The sequence below is a fragment of the Eriocheir sinensis genome, chromosome 56, assembly GCF_024679095.1.
Source record: "Eriocheir sinensis breed Jianghai 21 chromosome 56, ASM2467909v1, whole genome shotgun sequence".
Lineage (NCBI taxonomy): Eukaryota > Metazoa > Arthropoda > Malacostraca > Decapoda > Varunidae > Eriocheir > Eriocheir sinensis.
The window spans coordinates 10,433,556-10,449,986 of NC_066564.1; the positions used below are offsets into that span (position 1 = coordinate 10,433,556).

At 44.0% G+C, this 16,431-nt stretch overlaps 1 protein-coding gene and 1 long non-coding RNA gene across 3 annotated transcripts; both read left to right on the forward strand.

Annotated features, from left to right (window-relative positions):
- The first annotated feature begins 572 nt into the window (after positions 1 to 572).
- Positions 573 to 6,335, forward strand: LOC126984290 (uncharacterized). 2 transcript variants are annotated; one of them, XM_050837918.1, is made up of 5 exons: positions 573 to 1,646; positions 2,525 to 2,595; positions 2,786 to 2,878; positions 3,257 to 3,371; positions 3,733 to 6,335. In XM_050837918.1, the coding sequence occupies exon 5, from the start codon at positions 3,867 to 3,869 to the stop codon at positions 5,226 to 5,228; it is 1,362 nt and encodes a 453-aa protein (XP_050693875.1). In that variant the 5' UTR covers positions 573 to 1,646; positions 2,525 to 2,595; positions 2,786 to 2,878; positions 3,257 to 3,371; positions 3,733 to 3,866; the 3' UTR covers positions 5,229 to 6,335. The 2 variants fall into 2 exon arrangements, with proteins under 2 accessions (XP_050693875.1, XP_050693876.1); XM_050837919.1 differs by lacking the exons at positions 573 to 1,646; positions 2,525 to 2,595; positions 2,786 to 2,878 and having other exon boundaries at positions 2,887 to 3,371.
- An 82-nt stretch (positions 6,336 to 6,417) lies between these two features.
- On the forward strand, positions 6,418 to 9,606 carry LOC126984296 (uncharacterized). Its single transcript, XR_007736555.1, has 3 exons — positions 6,418 to 6,906; positions 7,584 to 7,999; positions 8,926 to 9,606. It is a non-coding gene; the product is annotated as an uncharacterized LOC126984296 (long non-coding RNA).
- The last annotated feature ends 6,825 nt before the right edge of the window (positions 9,607 to 16,431 follow it).

Below are 16,431 nucleotides of genomic sequence, written 5' to 3' on the forward strand. Positions count from 1 at the left end.
AGACTCGCGCTTGAGAGGCCCACCCCATTTGAAGGTAAATCTCTCTCTCTCTCTCTCTCTCTCTCTCTCTCTCTCTCTCTCTCTCTCTCTCTCTCTCTCTCTCTCTCTCTCTATATATATATATATATATATATATATATATATATATATATATTTATATATATATATATATATATATATGAAGCTCTGATGTATTATTGCCTTGTACTATTTTGTTTTATTTTTGAGTTGCGGACTAGTTTTTTTCAGGCGCGCTTTAATAGTTTTGGGTACAGTAGCGGAGGTGCGGAGGTCCGGTAGTGGACCGAGCGAAAAAAAATTTGGCGCGGAAGTACAGGTGCGGACTACCTGCGTCCGAGGTGCGGAAGAGCGGTAGCGGACTACCCCAAATCCAGTAACGCGCCCAGCTCTGCTAGCCATATGATTGTGTTGCCATAGTCATTTAGTTGTAGTTCATTCCTGCGTAAGATCATTAAAAAGACGTGAAAACCTTAGCCTGTGCCCACTGGGATTATAGGCCTACGGAGCTACATTTCTTGCGATAATCTTTTTTTTATAGTTTTGAGGTAATTTCTGGTTTATTCTTTGGATTTAGGTTACAGGAAGGCTTTATCGTGTTATGGCAGGCTTATTTATTCCCTAATTACACTCATTCCTTCATTATTTCTTACCTTCCTTTTTCAACCCTTATATTTTCGCTGTAATCTATTGTGTCTAGTTTCATTTATATCCATGGAAGGCTTTATCGAATTATGGCAGGCTTATTTATTCGCTTATATTAATTATTCCTTCATTATTTCTTACCTTCCTTATTCAGTTCTTATATTTTCGCTGTAATCTATTGTGTCTAGTTTAATTTATGCTGACAGAATGCTTTATCAAATTATGGCAGGCTTCCATACCTACTTATGCTTCCTTTATTGCTGTGAAGACGAAGCATGTTTTAAGCAAGTTTTAATGTCTATATTCATGTTTAGTTCCCACGGCGGTAAATATATTGCTTTCATTATATAGTAACGCTGCCCTATCTCGCTTCCCGTCACCCACGTTATGTACGTAATTGACCTTCAAACCTCCCGGAAAATAATATAATCAAAGTGTGGCTGGCTGGCTTCTATATACTTATGCTTCCTTTGTTGCTGTGAGGACGAAGAATGTTTTAAGTAAATTTTAATGTCTATTTTCATGTTAAATTCCCACGCCGGTAAATATGGTTTCATTATATAGTAACCCGCTCATATCTCGCTCCCCGGCGTCACCCACGTTAATTAACCTTCAAACCGCAGGGAAAATAACATAATCAAAGTGTGTCATTATCAAAACCATAGTAAAGATCAACCGTCAAAAAACTCGTGAAAAAATGGTTATAATACGTCTGTGTTGCACGAGGACCCGTAGCAACATTTGGCGCCAATACGGTATCTGTTCTCTGCTCTGATTGGCTGCCGTGCGTCTTGCTGTGCGCTGATTGGCTGAGAGCCCTGGCCCTTTTTCTCTCGAGCTCTCTGATTGGTCGGCACTTCAACGTTTTAGCGCAAGTATGGCCATCCCGCGTGGGCCCGTCCACCCTCACGGCATGGCTCCGAGGACACGCTCTTCATATTGCCTTTACGAGCTTCCCAGGGCCGCGAGCAGTGTTATTTGAGGTAAGACAGTGTTAGAAGATATTATTCCGTTACTATAGATATGATAAAGCTGTGTTACGGGGTTGTGAAGGGCTGTGTGACGTCTTAAAGTGTGGGGATGACTCGCTGTTGGGGCTGCCACGCTATATCTCTTGCCTTTAACGAGCTTCCTAGTGTTATTTGAGGTAAGACAGAGTTAGAAGATATTATTTCGTTACTGGAGATACGATAAAGCTGTGTTACTGGGCTGTGGAAGGCTGTGTGACGTCTAGTGTTCAGGTGACGGGCGTGGAGGCTTGTCAGGGCCGTGTGTTCAAGTGTTTTTATAGGTGCCAGAGACAGTGATTGCTTATAGTGTTACGTTTTAATTATGTTACTCTTCAGCTGTCATTGTGTTACGTGTGTTGAGGTGACGGGCGTGGGTCTTGCCAGGGCCGTGTGTTCAAGTGTTTTTATAGGTGCCAGAGACAGTGATTGCTTATAGTGTTACGTTTTAATTCTGTTACTCTTCAGCTGTCATTGTGTTACGTGTGTTGAGGTGACGGGCGTGGGTCTTGCCAGGGCCGTGTGTTCAAGTATTCTTAAAGGTGCCAGAGACAGTGACGGTGTTACGTTATTTTACATGCCAAACCCCTTCTTCTTTTGACCTGTGTGGGGGCTTGTCAGGGCCGTACGTGTGCTTAAGTGTTCTTATAGGTGCCAGAGACCGTGATTGCTTACCTGGTGTTACGGTATTATTGTGTTACTCTTTAGCCGTCATTGTGTTACATATGTAGTATTGCGTGTGTTGAGGTGAAAGTCATAAGCTGCGGCATTGTCCAGGATAATCACAAACTCCTATAGATTCAGTTTGCAGAAAATGTAAACCTTTATATGACTAACATCAGGCTTTCTTTCAGGTCAACAAGACAGCAGATGTAGGCGGTGTAGGTCAGGAGGAGACGACAGCACCATCACATGCCTGCCTAAGGTAACGACTGATTCTTTCCTTGTATTCAAATCTTCTCCATTAAATACGATTATGGCTAGAGGTGTAATAGGGCTGTTGGATTTCAATTTTTGTAGCATGAAGTCATTAGCTGTGCCATCATCCAGGATAGTCACTTAATTTGCAGAAAATGTAAATCTTTATATCTAGCTAACAACGGACTCTCTTTCAGGCCAGAAAGATGTCCAGGACAGGGAGGAGGAGGAAGAAGACTGCAGGAGGCTGTGGAAAGGCTTGACACAGCACCTTCACGTGCCTGGCTAAGGTAACAACTGATTTCTTTCCTTGCTCAAATCTTCTTCATTAAATACGATTATGCCTCGAGGTGTAATAGGGCTGTTGGACGTGAATTTTTTTAGCATGAAGTCAGCTGTGCCATCATCCAGGATAGTCACTTAGTTTGCAGAAAATGTAAACCTTTATATCTAGCTAACAACAGACTTTCTTTCAGGCCAGCAAGACATCCTGGTCAGGGAGGAGGAGGAAGAAGACTGCTTTATTAAATACGATTGTGCCTAGAGGTGTAATAGGGCTGTTGGACGTGAACTTTTTAGCATGAAGTTAGCTGTGCCATCATCCTGATAATCTTTAAGTTTGCAGAAAATGTAAACTTTTTTATCTAGCTAACAACAGACTCTTTCAGGCCAGCAAGATGTGCAGGGCAGGAAGGAGGAGGAAGAGCACTGCAGGAGGTTGTGGAGAGGCGGTGTGGGTGGGCGCAGGAGACATGACACGGCACCATCACACACCTGGCTAAGGTATATGGTGATTGATTTCTTTCCTTGCATTCAAAACTTCACTATATACAATCATGAGTAGAGGTCTGTTGGATGTGAATTTATTAATATTATTTTCTTTTTTATTTATTTTTGTTTATTTATTCATTTATCTATTTATTTTTACAACAAAGGAGATGGCTCAAGGGCAACAAAAAGGGTGTAGAAAAAAAGAAAAAAAACGTTACTCACCGCTCCCACGACAGACAGAAGTAGTGTCCAAAAGAGAGGTTTAACTTGAAGTCATAACCTGCGTCATTTTCCAGGATAATCACAAACTCTTGCAGGCTCAGTTTACAGAAAATGGAAACCTTCATCTGACTAACACCAGACTTTCTTCCAGGCTGGGGCAGTAAAGGGAAGAAAAAAGACAAGAATAAAGAAGAGAAGGTGTCACATATATATGGGTTACAGGTGACACTGGAGGAGGTGACTCGTTTCGTCTGTCCGGGAGATCTGATGTGAAACGTACTGGAGATGTTGTTTAAGTGTAACAGGCCTGGAAAAATATTTAAGTGGAACATGTGTGCAAAAATATTTAAGTCTGATGTGCTGGGTAATATATTTAAGTGTGACATGCTGGGTACTATATTTAAGTGTGGCGTGCTGGGTACTATATTTAAGTGTGACGTCCTGGGTAATATATTTAAGTATGATGTGCTGGGTAGTATATTTAAGTGTGACGTGCTTTGTAGTATATTTAAGTGTGATGTACTGGGTAATATATTTAAGTGTGACATGCTGGGTACTATATTTAAGTGTGGCGTGCTGGGTACTATATTTAAGTGTGACGTCCTGGGTAATATATTTAAGTATGATGTGCTGGGTAGTATATTTAAGTGTGACGTGCTGGGTAGTATATTTAAGTGTGATGTACTGGGTAATATATTTAAGTGTGACGTACTGGGTAGTATATATAAGTGTGATGTACTGGGTAGTATATTTAAGTGTGACGTGCTGGGTAGTATATATAAGTGTGACGTGCTGGGTAATATATTTAAGTGTGACATGCTGGGTAATATATTTAAGTGTGACGTACTGGGTAGTATATTTAAGTGTGACGTACTGGGTAGTATATTTAAGTGTGACGTACTGGGTAGTATATTTAAGTGTGACATGCTGGGTAATATATTTAAGTGTGACGTGCTGGGTAATATATTTAAGTGTGACATGCTGGGTAATATATTTAAGTGTGACGTGCTGGGTAATATATTTAAGTGTGACGTGCTGGGTAATATATTTAAGTGTGACATGCTGGGTAATATATTTAAGTGTGACATGCTGGGTAATATATTTAAGTGTGATGTGCTGGGTAATATATTTAAGTGTGACATTCTGGGTAATATATTTAAGTGTGACGTTCTGGGTAATATATTTAAGTGTGATGTTCTGGGTAATATATTTAAGTGTGACATTCTGGGTAATATATTTAAGTGTGACGTTCTGGGTAATATATTTAAGTGTGACGTTCTGGGTAATATATTTAAGTGTGACGTTCTGGGTAATATATTTAAGTGTGACGTTCTGGGTAATATATTTAAGTGTGACGTTCTGGGTAATATATTTAAGTGTGACATTCTGGGTAATATATTTAAGTGTGACATTCTGGGTAATATATTTAAGTGTGACGTTCTGGGTAATATATTTAAGTGTGATGTTCTGGGTAATATATTTAAGTGTGACGTTCTGGGTAATGTATTTAAGTGTGACGTTCTGGGTAATATATTTAAGTGTGACGTTCTGGGTAATATATTTAAGTGTGACGTTCTGGGTAATATATTTAAGTGTGACGTTCTGGGTAATATATTTAAGTGTGACGAGCTGGGTAATATATTTTAAGTATTTAAGTAGCACAGACCTTGTGGCCGCAGCGGAGGCTCAGGACGGACCCGCTCGGCGCTGACTGACTGACTCCACGGGTCGAGTGGCCAAGAAGTTTGTCGAGGGGGACGAAGCCAGCAAGTTCATCAGTGTCTTGTCTTGTTTTGTTGTAGTTTAGGTGATGTTCACGGTCGTCTTGGGAGTCCACCGCCTGAGGACTTCAAGTGTGCTGAAGGCCATTGCGAGAAACATAAGGAGGCCAGAGCTTTCTTTTCAAGCTTGATAACATGAGTCCTTTGATTGTGTTGGCTTTCAAACAGTTGTGTGAGCATCTACCGTGGCTTCAGTGACAGGCTAGGTAATTAGTTCTTGTTGTCTTGAGTCTTGAGTCTGTTAGTCCCAAAAAGCTGCTGCTTCTTTTGACCTGTAACGCTTTGTATCGCTTCTTAGGTCCTCCTCCTCTCGTTCCTCTCTTCTTATTAAGTGTAGGTGTGCCTGCCATGGCTTCTACAGGCACTTTAGGGTGGGTGGAGGCAGCATCAGTCACAGCAAGCACCACATGGTGCTTGCTGTGACTGCTTCTTCTGGCAGTCTGTTCCACACTTGTACAGCTCTAGGGAACGTGCTGTACAAGTAGCAGTCCACTGAACGTCGGAGGTTGTGTGTGCCTCCTCCTCCGGCGCTTCCCACAGCCTCGCATCACCCATCCTGCAGGACACAGGGAACAAGTTGGCAAGGACATAAAGCAATGCTCAGCACCCCATGAGAAGAGGTCAAGTCAGCATTCCTCCTCCTCCTCCTTTTAGTCATTCATCTCTCTCTCTCTCTCTCTCTCTCTCTCTCTCTCTCTCTCTCTCTCTCTCTCTCTCTCTCTCTCTCTCCCCCTCAGATCTTCCTTCCCCTGTTCCGCTCATCCACCACTGTTAGTAAACCAGTTTTTGCCTATGTCCTGTCTGAATATATCCATTCTACACTCATTGCTACGTGTCCTACCTGGTTCTCTTATTATCAGAACCTTATTAATATTCCCCTTATTAAAGCCCTTGCAAGATTGTGTGCTTTCCTGAGAGCGAGGCAATACAACCCCCGTCAACCAGCAGCTCAGCTATTAAATCTCCAACCAGAAGACGGCGACACACACACACACACACACACACACACCACACACACACACACACAGACCACACACACACACACACACACACACACAACACACACACACACACACACACTCACACTCACACGCACCACACCCTGCATAAGGCCGGGCGAGGAAAGAGTTCCTGTCTTTGGGGGGTGCGAGCCCTGTGTTCCCCTTCCAGGGCAGTGAAGCGGACCTCAATAAAACTAACCTATTATCCCAGGCTGACTTAAGTTACCGTGCCACACACTGCCTGTCCAGCGGGTTATTTCCTCAGGGGCTTGCTTGTTGGCATGGCAAAACACACCCATCACACACACACACACACACACACACACACCATACACACACACCACACGCACCACATACACCACATACACCACACACACATCACACGCACCACATTTTGGCACTGAACATCGGAGGTTGTGTGTGCCTCCTCCTCCGGCGCCTCCCACAGCCTCCCAGCACCCATCCTGCAGGACACAAGAAATGGGCGGCCCAGGAACAAGTTGGCAAGGACATGAGGCAGCACTCAGCACCCTGTGAGAAGAGGTCAGGTCAGCATTCCTCCTCCTCCTCCTCTTAGTTATTCCTTCTCTCTCTCCTCCTCCTCCTCTTAATCATTGTTTCTCTTTCAGCTTCGTTTTCTTGTTAATAATTTATACTTTATCTTCATCCTCCTCCTTTCTTCCCTTTCTGCCTGTTCTGATTTACCACATGACTGCCAGGCCTGATCTGCTCATCCACCACTCTGTTATTATTGGCACTCACTCACCACATGACTGCCAGGCCTGATCTGCTCATCCACCACTCTGTTATTATTGGCACTCACTCACCACATGACTGCCAGGCCTGATCTGCTCATCCACCACTCTGTTATTATTGGCACTCACTCACCACATGACTGCCAGGCCTGATCTGCTCATCCACCACTCTGTTATTATTGGCACTCACTCACCACATGACTGCCAGGCCTGTTCCACTCATCCACCACTGTTAGTAAACCAGTTTTTGCCTATGTCCTGTCTGAATTTATCTATTCTTCACTCATTGCTATGTGTCCTACCTGGTTCTCTTTCCATCAGAACCTTATTAATATCCCCCTTATTTAAGCCCTTGATCCATTTATACACCTAGATTAAGTTGCACCTTTACTTTTCTAGAGAATGCAAGTTTAACTGTTTGAGTCTTTCCTCGCATATGTAACTCATTGCATCCTTGATTTCCAGGAAGATGTGGCACTACCTGGCACTCCCTTCCTATGCTGCCCTCATGTGCGACACCCCAGCATGCTGAGACACAACCTGTGGGAGTTGAATCGATGTTCAGCACCTCAGCCCATAGAAGCACAAAAAGTGTTACCTTCACTAATCATAAAGTCAATTGATGATATGAGAATATGGAAGAAAGAAAAGACAGGTTTCAGAAAAATAAGCATTTCAAACCACAATTTGTGGCTTCATTTTTATTTTTCGTATCTGCCATAGCTCATTGCTACCTTGCATTACAGTGAGGTATGTGGCACTTCCGGTACTCCCTGCACTCCCTTCCTATGCTGCCCTTATGTGTGACACCCCAGTATGCTGTGACACAACAGCCTGGCTCTCTCCCTACCCAGCACACCACCATCAACCATCAGCTTAAGGTATAGATCAACAAAAAATGACCTCACTTTGTTGTATGGAAAGCTTCATTAAAAGGAAGGTTATGTGAATTTGTTGAGTCAAGGCCTATAGTAACTTCCTGGTTTTGTTAGGTTAGAATAGGTTAAGTTTAGGATATCTTCAAAGACATGGTAGCCAGCACCTTATGGTATAAATCAACAAAGAATGACCACTTTGTTGTATGGAAAGCTTTATCAAAAGAAAGGTTATATGAATTTGTTGAGTCAAGGCCTATAGTAACTTCCTGGTTTTGTTAGGGTAGAATAGGTTAAGTTTAGAATATCTTCAAAGACATGGTAGCCAGCACCTTATGGTATAAATCAACAAAGAACGACCTTACCTTGTTGAATGGAAAGCTTCATTAGTAAGGAAGGTTATATGAACTTTTTGAGTCCTTATAGTGACTGGGTTTTGTTAGGTTAGAATATGTTAAGTTTAGGGAGTCTTTAAACATGGTAGCCAGCAGTTTATGGTATAAATTGACAAAGAATGACCTCACTTTGGTGTATAGAAAGTCTCATTAGTAAGGAAACATACCGTCAACCAGGGTGACTTCGGACAAAAAGTGGATAAAAAGTAGACATGTTGATAACTCGTAGCCAGTTGCAACAAGCTACATGATTTTAGTGTCAGCATTTGTCTTTTGCCTTTGCCCTTTCCTCTTAATCCTCTTCCATTTCCTTTTAAGAGGTTTAGAAGAGGATTAAGAGGTTTGGAAGAGGACTAACCATTTCTATACGGTGACGCCATCAGACGTCATTGTCGCCGGAGTGAAGGGGTTAATCAGCTTCCTCTACCTCCTCCAAATACCTCATTTTTTCCTCCTCTCTCCCTCTTCCTCTTCTTCCTCCAAATTCCTCCTTTTCCTCTCCCTCCTCTCAGTACGTCACTCAAGACTTTCTTCCAGGCCAACAAGACTGTGAAGAGGAGGAAGAAGATAAGAAGGAAGAAGAGGAGGAGGAGGTATCATATGGGGAGTAGGCTAAACAGTAAAAGGTGGCATGTTCTGTCTATCCGAGAGTTCTGAAGTGTTACGTACTGGGGGAAATATTTGTGTTATGTACGTGGGAATATATTTAAGTGTTACATGTTAATTTCTGGTGTAATGGTGATGATATTGCTGCTGCTGTGTTACAACACTTTCCAGGCCAACAAGCCTGAAGAGGAGGAAGAAGATAAGAAGACAAGAGGAAGAGGAGGTATCATATATATAGGAGGTGGCATGTCCTGTCTATCCGAGAGGCCTGAAGTGTTACAGGTAACTCTCGATTTACGCGAGTTTGGTTTACGCGTTTTTTAAATAACGCGGGGTCCAAAATCCAAAAAAAATAAAATTATTTACACGTTTTTTCCACTTATACGCGATATTTTATGGAGTGGCCACCAGATGTCTCACGCAACTGGACTCACATAGCGCCGCGGCCACACAGCAGAGCTCAGTTCTTCCCGCGCGCCACTTGAACAACAATACAGTACCCACGCTGCCACGCTACTCAACAATAGGGGTGGGCAGTTACCGGTACTAACGGTACTAGCTATATGGTACAGTACCGGTACCAGACTGCTCGGTACCGGTACCAATACTAGCTAGCCACAGTGCCACTTATGGTGTCCCTCATTTCTTCCTCACACGAGTGAGGCTGAGACTGTGTGCCTGAGTGGATATCTCGGTGATATGGATATTCTCTCTCTCTCTCTCTCTCTCTCTCTCTCTCTCTCTCTCTCTCTCTCTCTCTCTCTCTCTCTCTCTCTCTCTCTCTCTCTCTCTCTCTCTCTCTCTCTCTCCACTGAATGAAGTGAATAAGCATATTATTCCCACCATCACTCGTAGGTTATGACAGAGAACTAGGCAAGACACAATTCACACGGTTCTGGTGACACGCGGCATGCAGCTGTTTGTAGTATGGGTGTGGTTGTGTGGTTTGTAAACAGTGCAAATGGCGGCCTGGCTGGTATTGCGCGAAATATCTCCTCGTACAAGACTCATGATGTACAGTTTCTGATATCATATTTACCCCATTATTCTCACTAATATTAATAATTAATAAGGAACACATGGATATTTTTTTCCAATATGATTTTTTATGTAGCTTGTACTGCTCTTTAGTCATACAATCAAGCCACCTGTGACATCAAGATCAAGATCATACAAATGGCGCCCGACGGAAAAACGGGATAACAGCAAGGCATGGGCAATCCTCCATCGATTTCAATTTTGTATAGTAGTTATTAGATCGCCCTGTATTCTATGGTAACATATTATAAGACAGCTACGGACTATGAAGGATTATATACAATGATAAAGGAAAGTTTGGTGTTGTTATTGGATAAGACAAAAAACATCCCAAAGAAGAAAAAAATCATTAAAAATTTGTACATTCGGCGTACAAGGCGCAGGGCTAAACTTTCAGGCATTTTTTTTTTAGAAAAAGGTGCGCGCTATACGCTGAAAAATACGGTATTTATTTTTCGACAGAAACCTACCTCTTGTTTGATTTACATTGTTTTTGATTTACGCAACCTCTCCAAGAACGCAATACTCGCGTAAATCGAGAGTTACCTGTACCTAGTGGGGGAAACATTTGTGTTACGTACGTGGGAATATATTTAAGTGTTACATTTGTTTAAGTGTTGCATTCGCCGTACTGCGTCACCATCACAACCCATACTGCGTCACCATCACAACCCGTACTGCGTCACCATCACAACCCATACTGCGTCACCATCACAACCCGTACTGCGTCACCATCACAACCCATACTGCGTCACCATCACAACCCATACTGCGTCACCATCACAACCCATACTGCGTCACCATCACAACCTGTACTGCGTCACCATCACAACCTGTACTGCGTCACCATCACAACCCATACTGCGTCACCATCACAACCCATACTGCGTCACCATCACAACCCATACTGCGTCACCATCACAACCTGTACTGCGTCACCATCACAACCCATACTGCGTCACCATCACAACCCGTACTGCGTCACCATCACAACCTGTACTGCGTCACCATCACAACCCATACTGCGTCACCATCACAACCTGTACTGCGTCACCATCACAACCCATACTGCGTCACCATCACAACCCATACTGCGTCACCATCACAACCTGTACTGCGTCACCATCACAACCTGTACTGCGTCACCATCACAACCCGTACTGCGTCACCATCACAACCCATACTGCGTCACCATCACAACCTGGACTGCGTCACCATCACAACCCATACTGCGTCACCATCACAACCTGCACTGCGTCACCATCACAACCCATACTGCGTCACCATCACAACCTGTACTGCGTCACCATCACAACCCATACTGCGTCACCATCACAACCTGTACTGCGTCACCATCACAACCTGCACTGCGTCACCATCACAACCCGTACTGCGTCACCATCACAACCTGTACTGCGTCACCATCACAACCCGTACTGCGTCACCATCACAACCCGTACTGCGTCACCATCACAACCCGTACTGCGTCACCATCACAACCCATACTGCGTCACCATCACAACCTGTACTGCGTCACCATCACAACCCGTACTGCGTCACCATCACAACCCATACTGCGTCACCATCACAACCCATACTGCGTCACCATCACAACCTGTACTGCGTCACCATCACAACCCGTACTGCGTCACCATCACAACCCATACTGCGTCACCATCACAACCCGTACTGCGTCACCATCACAACCTGTACTGCGTCACCATCACAACCCGTACTGCGTCACCATCACAACCCATACTGCGTCACCATCACAACCTGTACTGCGTCACCATCACAACCCATACTGCGTCACCATCACAACCCATACTGCGTCACCATCACAACCCGTACTGCGTCACCATCACAACCTGTACTGCGTCACCATCACAACCCGTACTGCGTCACCATCACAACCCATACTGCGTCACCATCACAACCTGTACTGCGTCACCATCACAACCCGTACTGCGTCACCATCACAACCCATACTGCGTCACCATCACAACCTGTACTGCGTCACCATCACAACCCGTACTGCGTCACCATCACAACCCATACTGCGTCACCATCACAACCTGTACTGCGTCACCATCACAACCCGTACTGCGTCACCATCACAACCCGTACTGCGTCACCATCACAACCCGTACTGCGTCACCATCACAACCCGTACTGCGTCACCATCACAACCCGTACTGCGTCACCATCACAACCCGTACTGCGTCACCATCACAACCTGTACTGCGTCACCATCACAACCCGTACTGCGTCACGATCCCAACCCGTACTGCGTCACCATCACAACCCGTACTGCGTCACCATCACAACCCATACTGCGTCACCATCACAACCTGTACTGCGTCACCATCACAACCCGTACTGCGTCACCATCACAACCTGTACTGCGTCACCATCACAACCCATACTGCGTCACCATCACAACCTGTACTGCGTCACCATCACAACCCATACTGCGTCACCATCACAACCTGTACTGCGTCACCATCACAACCCGTACTGCGTCACCATCACAACCCGTACTGCGTCACCATCACAACCCGTACTGCGTCACTATCACAACCTGTACTGCGTCACCATCACAACCCGTACTGCGTCACCATCACAACCTGTACTGCGTCACCATCACAACCTGTACTGCGTCACTATCACAACCCGTACTGCGTCACCATCACAACCTGTACTGCGTCACCATCACAACCCGTACTGCGTCACCATCACAACCTGTACTGCGTCACTATCACAACCTGTACTGCGTCACCATCACAACCCGTACTGCGTCACCATCACAACCTGTACTGCGTCACTATCACAACCTGTACTGCGTCACTATCACAACCTGTACTGCGTCACTATCACAACCTGTACTGCGTCACTATCACAACCTGTACTGCGTCACTATCACAACCCGTACTTCATCACTATCACAACCTGTACTGCGTTACTATCACAACCCGTACTGCGTCACTATCACAACCTGTACTGCGTTACTATCACAACCCGTACTGCATCACCCTCACAACCTGTACTGCGTCACCATCACAACCCGTACTGCATCATCCTTACAACCTGTACTGCGTTACTATCACAACCCGTACTGCATCACCCTCACAACCTGTACTGCGTTACTATCACAACCCGTACTGCATCACCCTCACAACCTGTACTGCGTTACTATCACAACCCGTACTGCATCATCCTTACAACCTGTACTGCGTTACTATCACAACCCATACTGCATCACCCTCACAACCTGTACTGCGTCACCATCACAACCCATACTGCATCACCCTCACAACCTGTACTGCGTCACCATCACAACCCGTACTGCATCACCCTCACAACCTGTACTGCGTCACCATCACAACCCGTACTGCATCATCCTTACAACCTGTACTGCGTCACCATCACAACCCGTACTGCATCATCCTTACAACCTGTACTGCGTCACTATCACAACCCGTACTGCGTCACTATCACAACCTGTACTGCGTTACTATCACAACCCATACTGCATCACCCTCACAACCTGTACTGCGTTACTATCACAACCCGTACTGTATCATCCTTACAACCTGTACTGCGTTACTATCACAACCCGTACTGCATCACCCTCACAACCTGCACTGCGTCACCATCACAACCCGTACTGCGTCGCTATCACAACCTGTACTGCGTCACCATCACAACCTGTACTGCGTCACCATCACAACCTGTACTGCGTCACTATCACAACCCGTACTGCGTCACTATCACAACCTGTACTGCGTCACTATCACAACCTGTACTGCGTCACCATCACAACCTGTACTGCGTCACTATCACAACCTGTACTGCGTCACCATCACAACCTGTACTGCGTCACCATCACAACCTGTACTGCGTCACTATCACAACCTGTACTGCGTCACTATCACAACCCGTACTGCGTCACTATCACAACCTGTTCTGCTCCTGCATGTGCAAGACCTTATTTTGCTTCCTGGTGAAAGGTCAGAGAGGATTAGGCCTACGGGGGAAACCTCTTTAATAAAAATGCGCCTAGACTTTTACCTCTTGAGGTGGTGTGGAAAAAAAGTCAAAACTAACACAAAGTATCCTATGCTAACAATTAAGTGTCTCAGGTACATGAGAACACAAGGTTGAGAGGCCTTACCCTCAAAAATGATTGTTTCTTAAATACACTTTCATGTCTGCAGTACAGGTAATAATTCCTGATCTTTACTGAATAAACAAATATACATAATAAGAAAGAGAGAGTTGAATGAAGTGTTTGCCTTCATTCCCAGTCAGCAGTGGTCGGGTTGAGAAAAAACGGGTTGATTAAATTATTTACTGTAGTCGCTGCTGGGGCAATGTCTGGACCCCAGCGTCTGGTGTGTTTGTGTCTGTGTCCTCTGCGTTGTGTAAACTGGTCAGCAACACGTTCAGCGTGCAAATCCTCTCTACCAAGGAGAGGAGTTGGGTTCTCGTGATTTTTTTTCATGTTGCTGCAGAAGCTTTGTCGAACTATCACCACACTTAAAACTATCCATGGAAACACTACCAATACAATGAAAGCCTTACCAATCAACCTCTACCAATGCCATACTGGAAACTTCACCAGTATGCCCGGGGAATATATTGAAGTGTTTCATACTGGGGGATATATTTGTGTTACGTACTGGGGAATATATTGAAGTGTTTCATACTGGGGGATATATTTGTGTTACGTACTGGGGAATATGTTGAAGTGTTACATTCTGGGGGATATATTTGTGTTACGTACTGGGGAATATATTGAAGTGTTTCATACTGGGGGATATATTTGTGTTACGTACTGGGGAATATATTGAAGTGTTTCATACTGGGGGATATATTTGTGTTACGTACTGGGGAATATGTTGAAGTGTTACATTCTGGGGGATATATTTGTGTTACGTACTGGGGAATATATTGAAGTGTTACATACTGGGGGATATATTTGTGTTACGTACTGGGGACTGTACTTCAGTGTTATGTACTGGGAAATGTATTTGTGTTACGTACTGGGGAATATATTTAAGTGTTACACGTACTGGGGAATATATTTAAGTGTTACACGTACTGGGGAATGTATTTGTGTTACGTACTGGGGAATTATATTTAAGTGTTATGTACTGGGAAATATGTGTTACATACTGGGGAATATATTGAAGTGTTACATACTTGGAAATATATTTGTTACGTACTGGGGAATATATTTAAGTGTTATACGTACCAGGAAATATATTTAAGTGTTATAAGTACTAGGGAATATATTTGTTACGTACGTACTTTAGTGTCGTACTGGAAAAAATATTTAATCATTACGTACTGGGGAATATATTTGTATTTGATGGAAACTCAACAACCTCTCGCAAAGCCTTATACCAATTATGACCTCTCCCAAAGCCTTACAAAATATACCCAATGTCTATACCCACTTAATTCAATGGGTATTAATATTTTACTTCTCCTTATTCTATTTTATCATTGTTTATTTACTGTATGATATATCTACTTGTGGCTACTTTAGATTAACATTATTTTCTATTTTCCCTTAATGAATCTAAATAACATAACAGGCACCACTATAAAAATACCTACAAATGTCTGCCTGCTTGTGGGGATCTCGAAGCTGAAGGTTAGTATGTTCTCACCACTGGCTTGTGTACGTTAAATAGTATCGGGAACAAGTACTTGCTTACCTAACAATAGCAAGGGTTGAGTGAGAAGAATTTACCTCAGCGCTACACCACATTAACCCGTCCGCTGCGGTTGGCACGTATTTGTCCTTCACTGGTAGCCTGGTAACATACACTCCCATGCCTTCCTCTGCCTCTGTGATAGATAGTGGGGTGTTTCCAATGTGGTACTTGTAAGGGTATGTTGGGGACGGAAAGGGAATGGGAGCCAGAAAGGGAGACTGGAAAAGGGAAAAAATGTGAAGAGAAATGAATAGAGAATCTTGAAGCGCTGCACCTCATTAAATGCCAGGTAATGGACCCGTCATGCGTCCACCATCCCAACCCGTCCTCCTGCATCCGCTATCAGCCCACCCTGCTGTGTCCGCTGTTACAACTCATATTGCTTCCGCTATCACAACCTGTACTTGTATTTATTAATTATGTATTATTTTTTACTGTCACCATGATGTCTACACCCGGAGGGAACTTTTGGGGTCTTATTTTATTTTTATTTTTCCCTTGATGTCCGTTCGTGGATCTAAATAACAGGTAACAATGTCCACCTACAAATGGATAGTACCTGCCTGTGGTCATCTCCAAGCTGAAGGTTAGTATGTAAGTATGTACTCACCACTGAGTTGTGAAGCTTTGCTCTGAATATTACCTGGAACAAGTAAGTGGTTGCCTAACAATA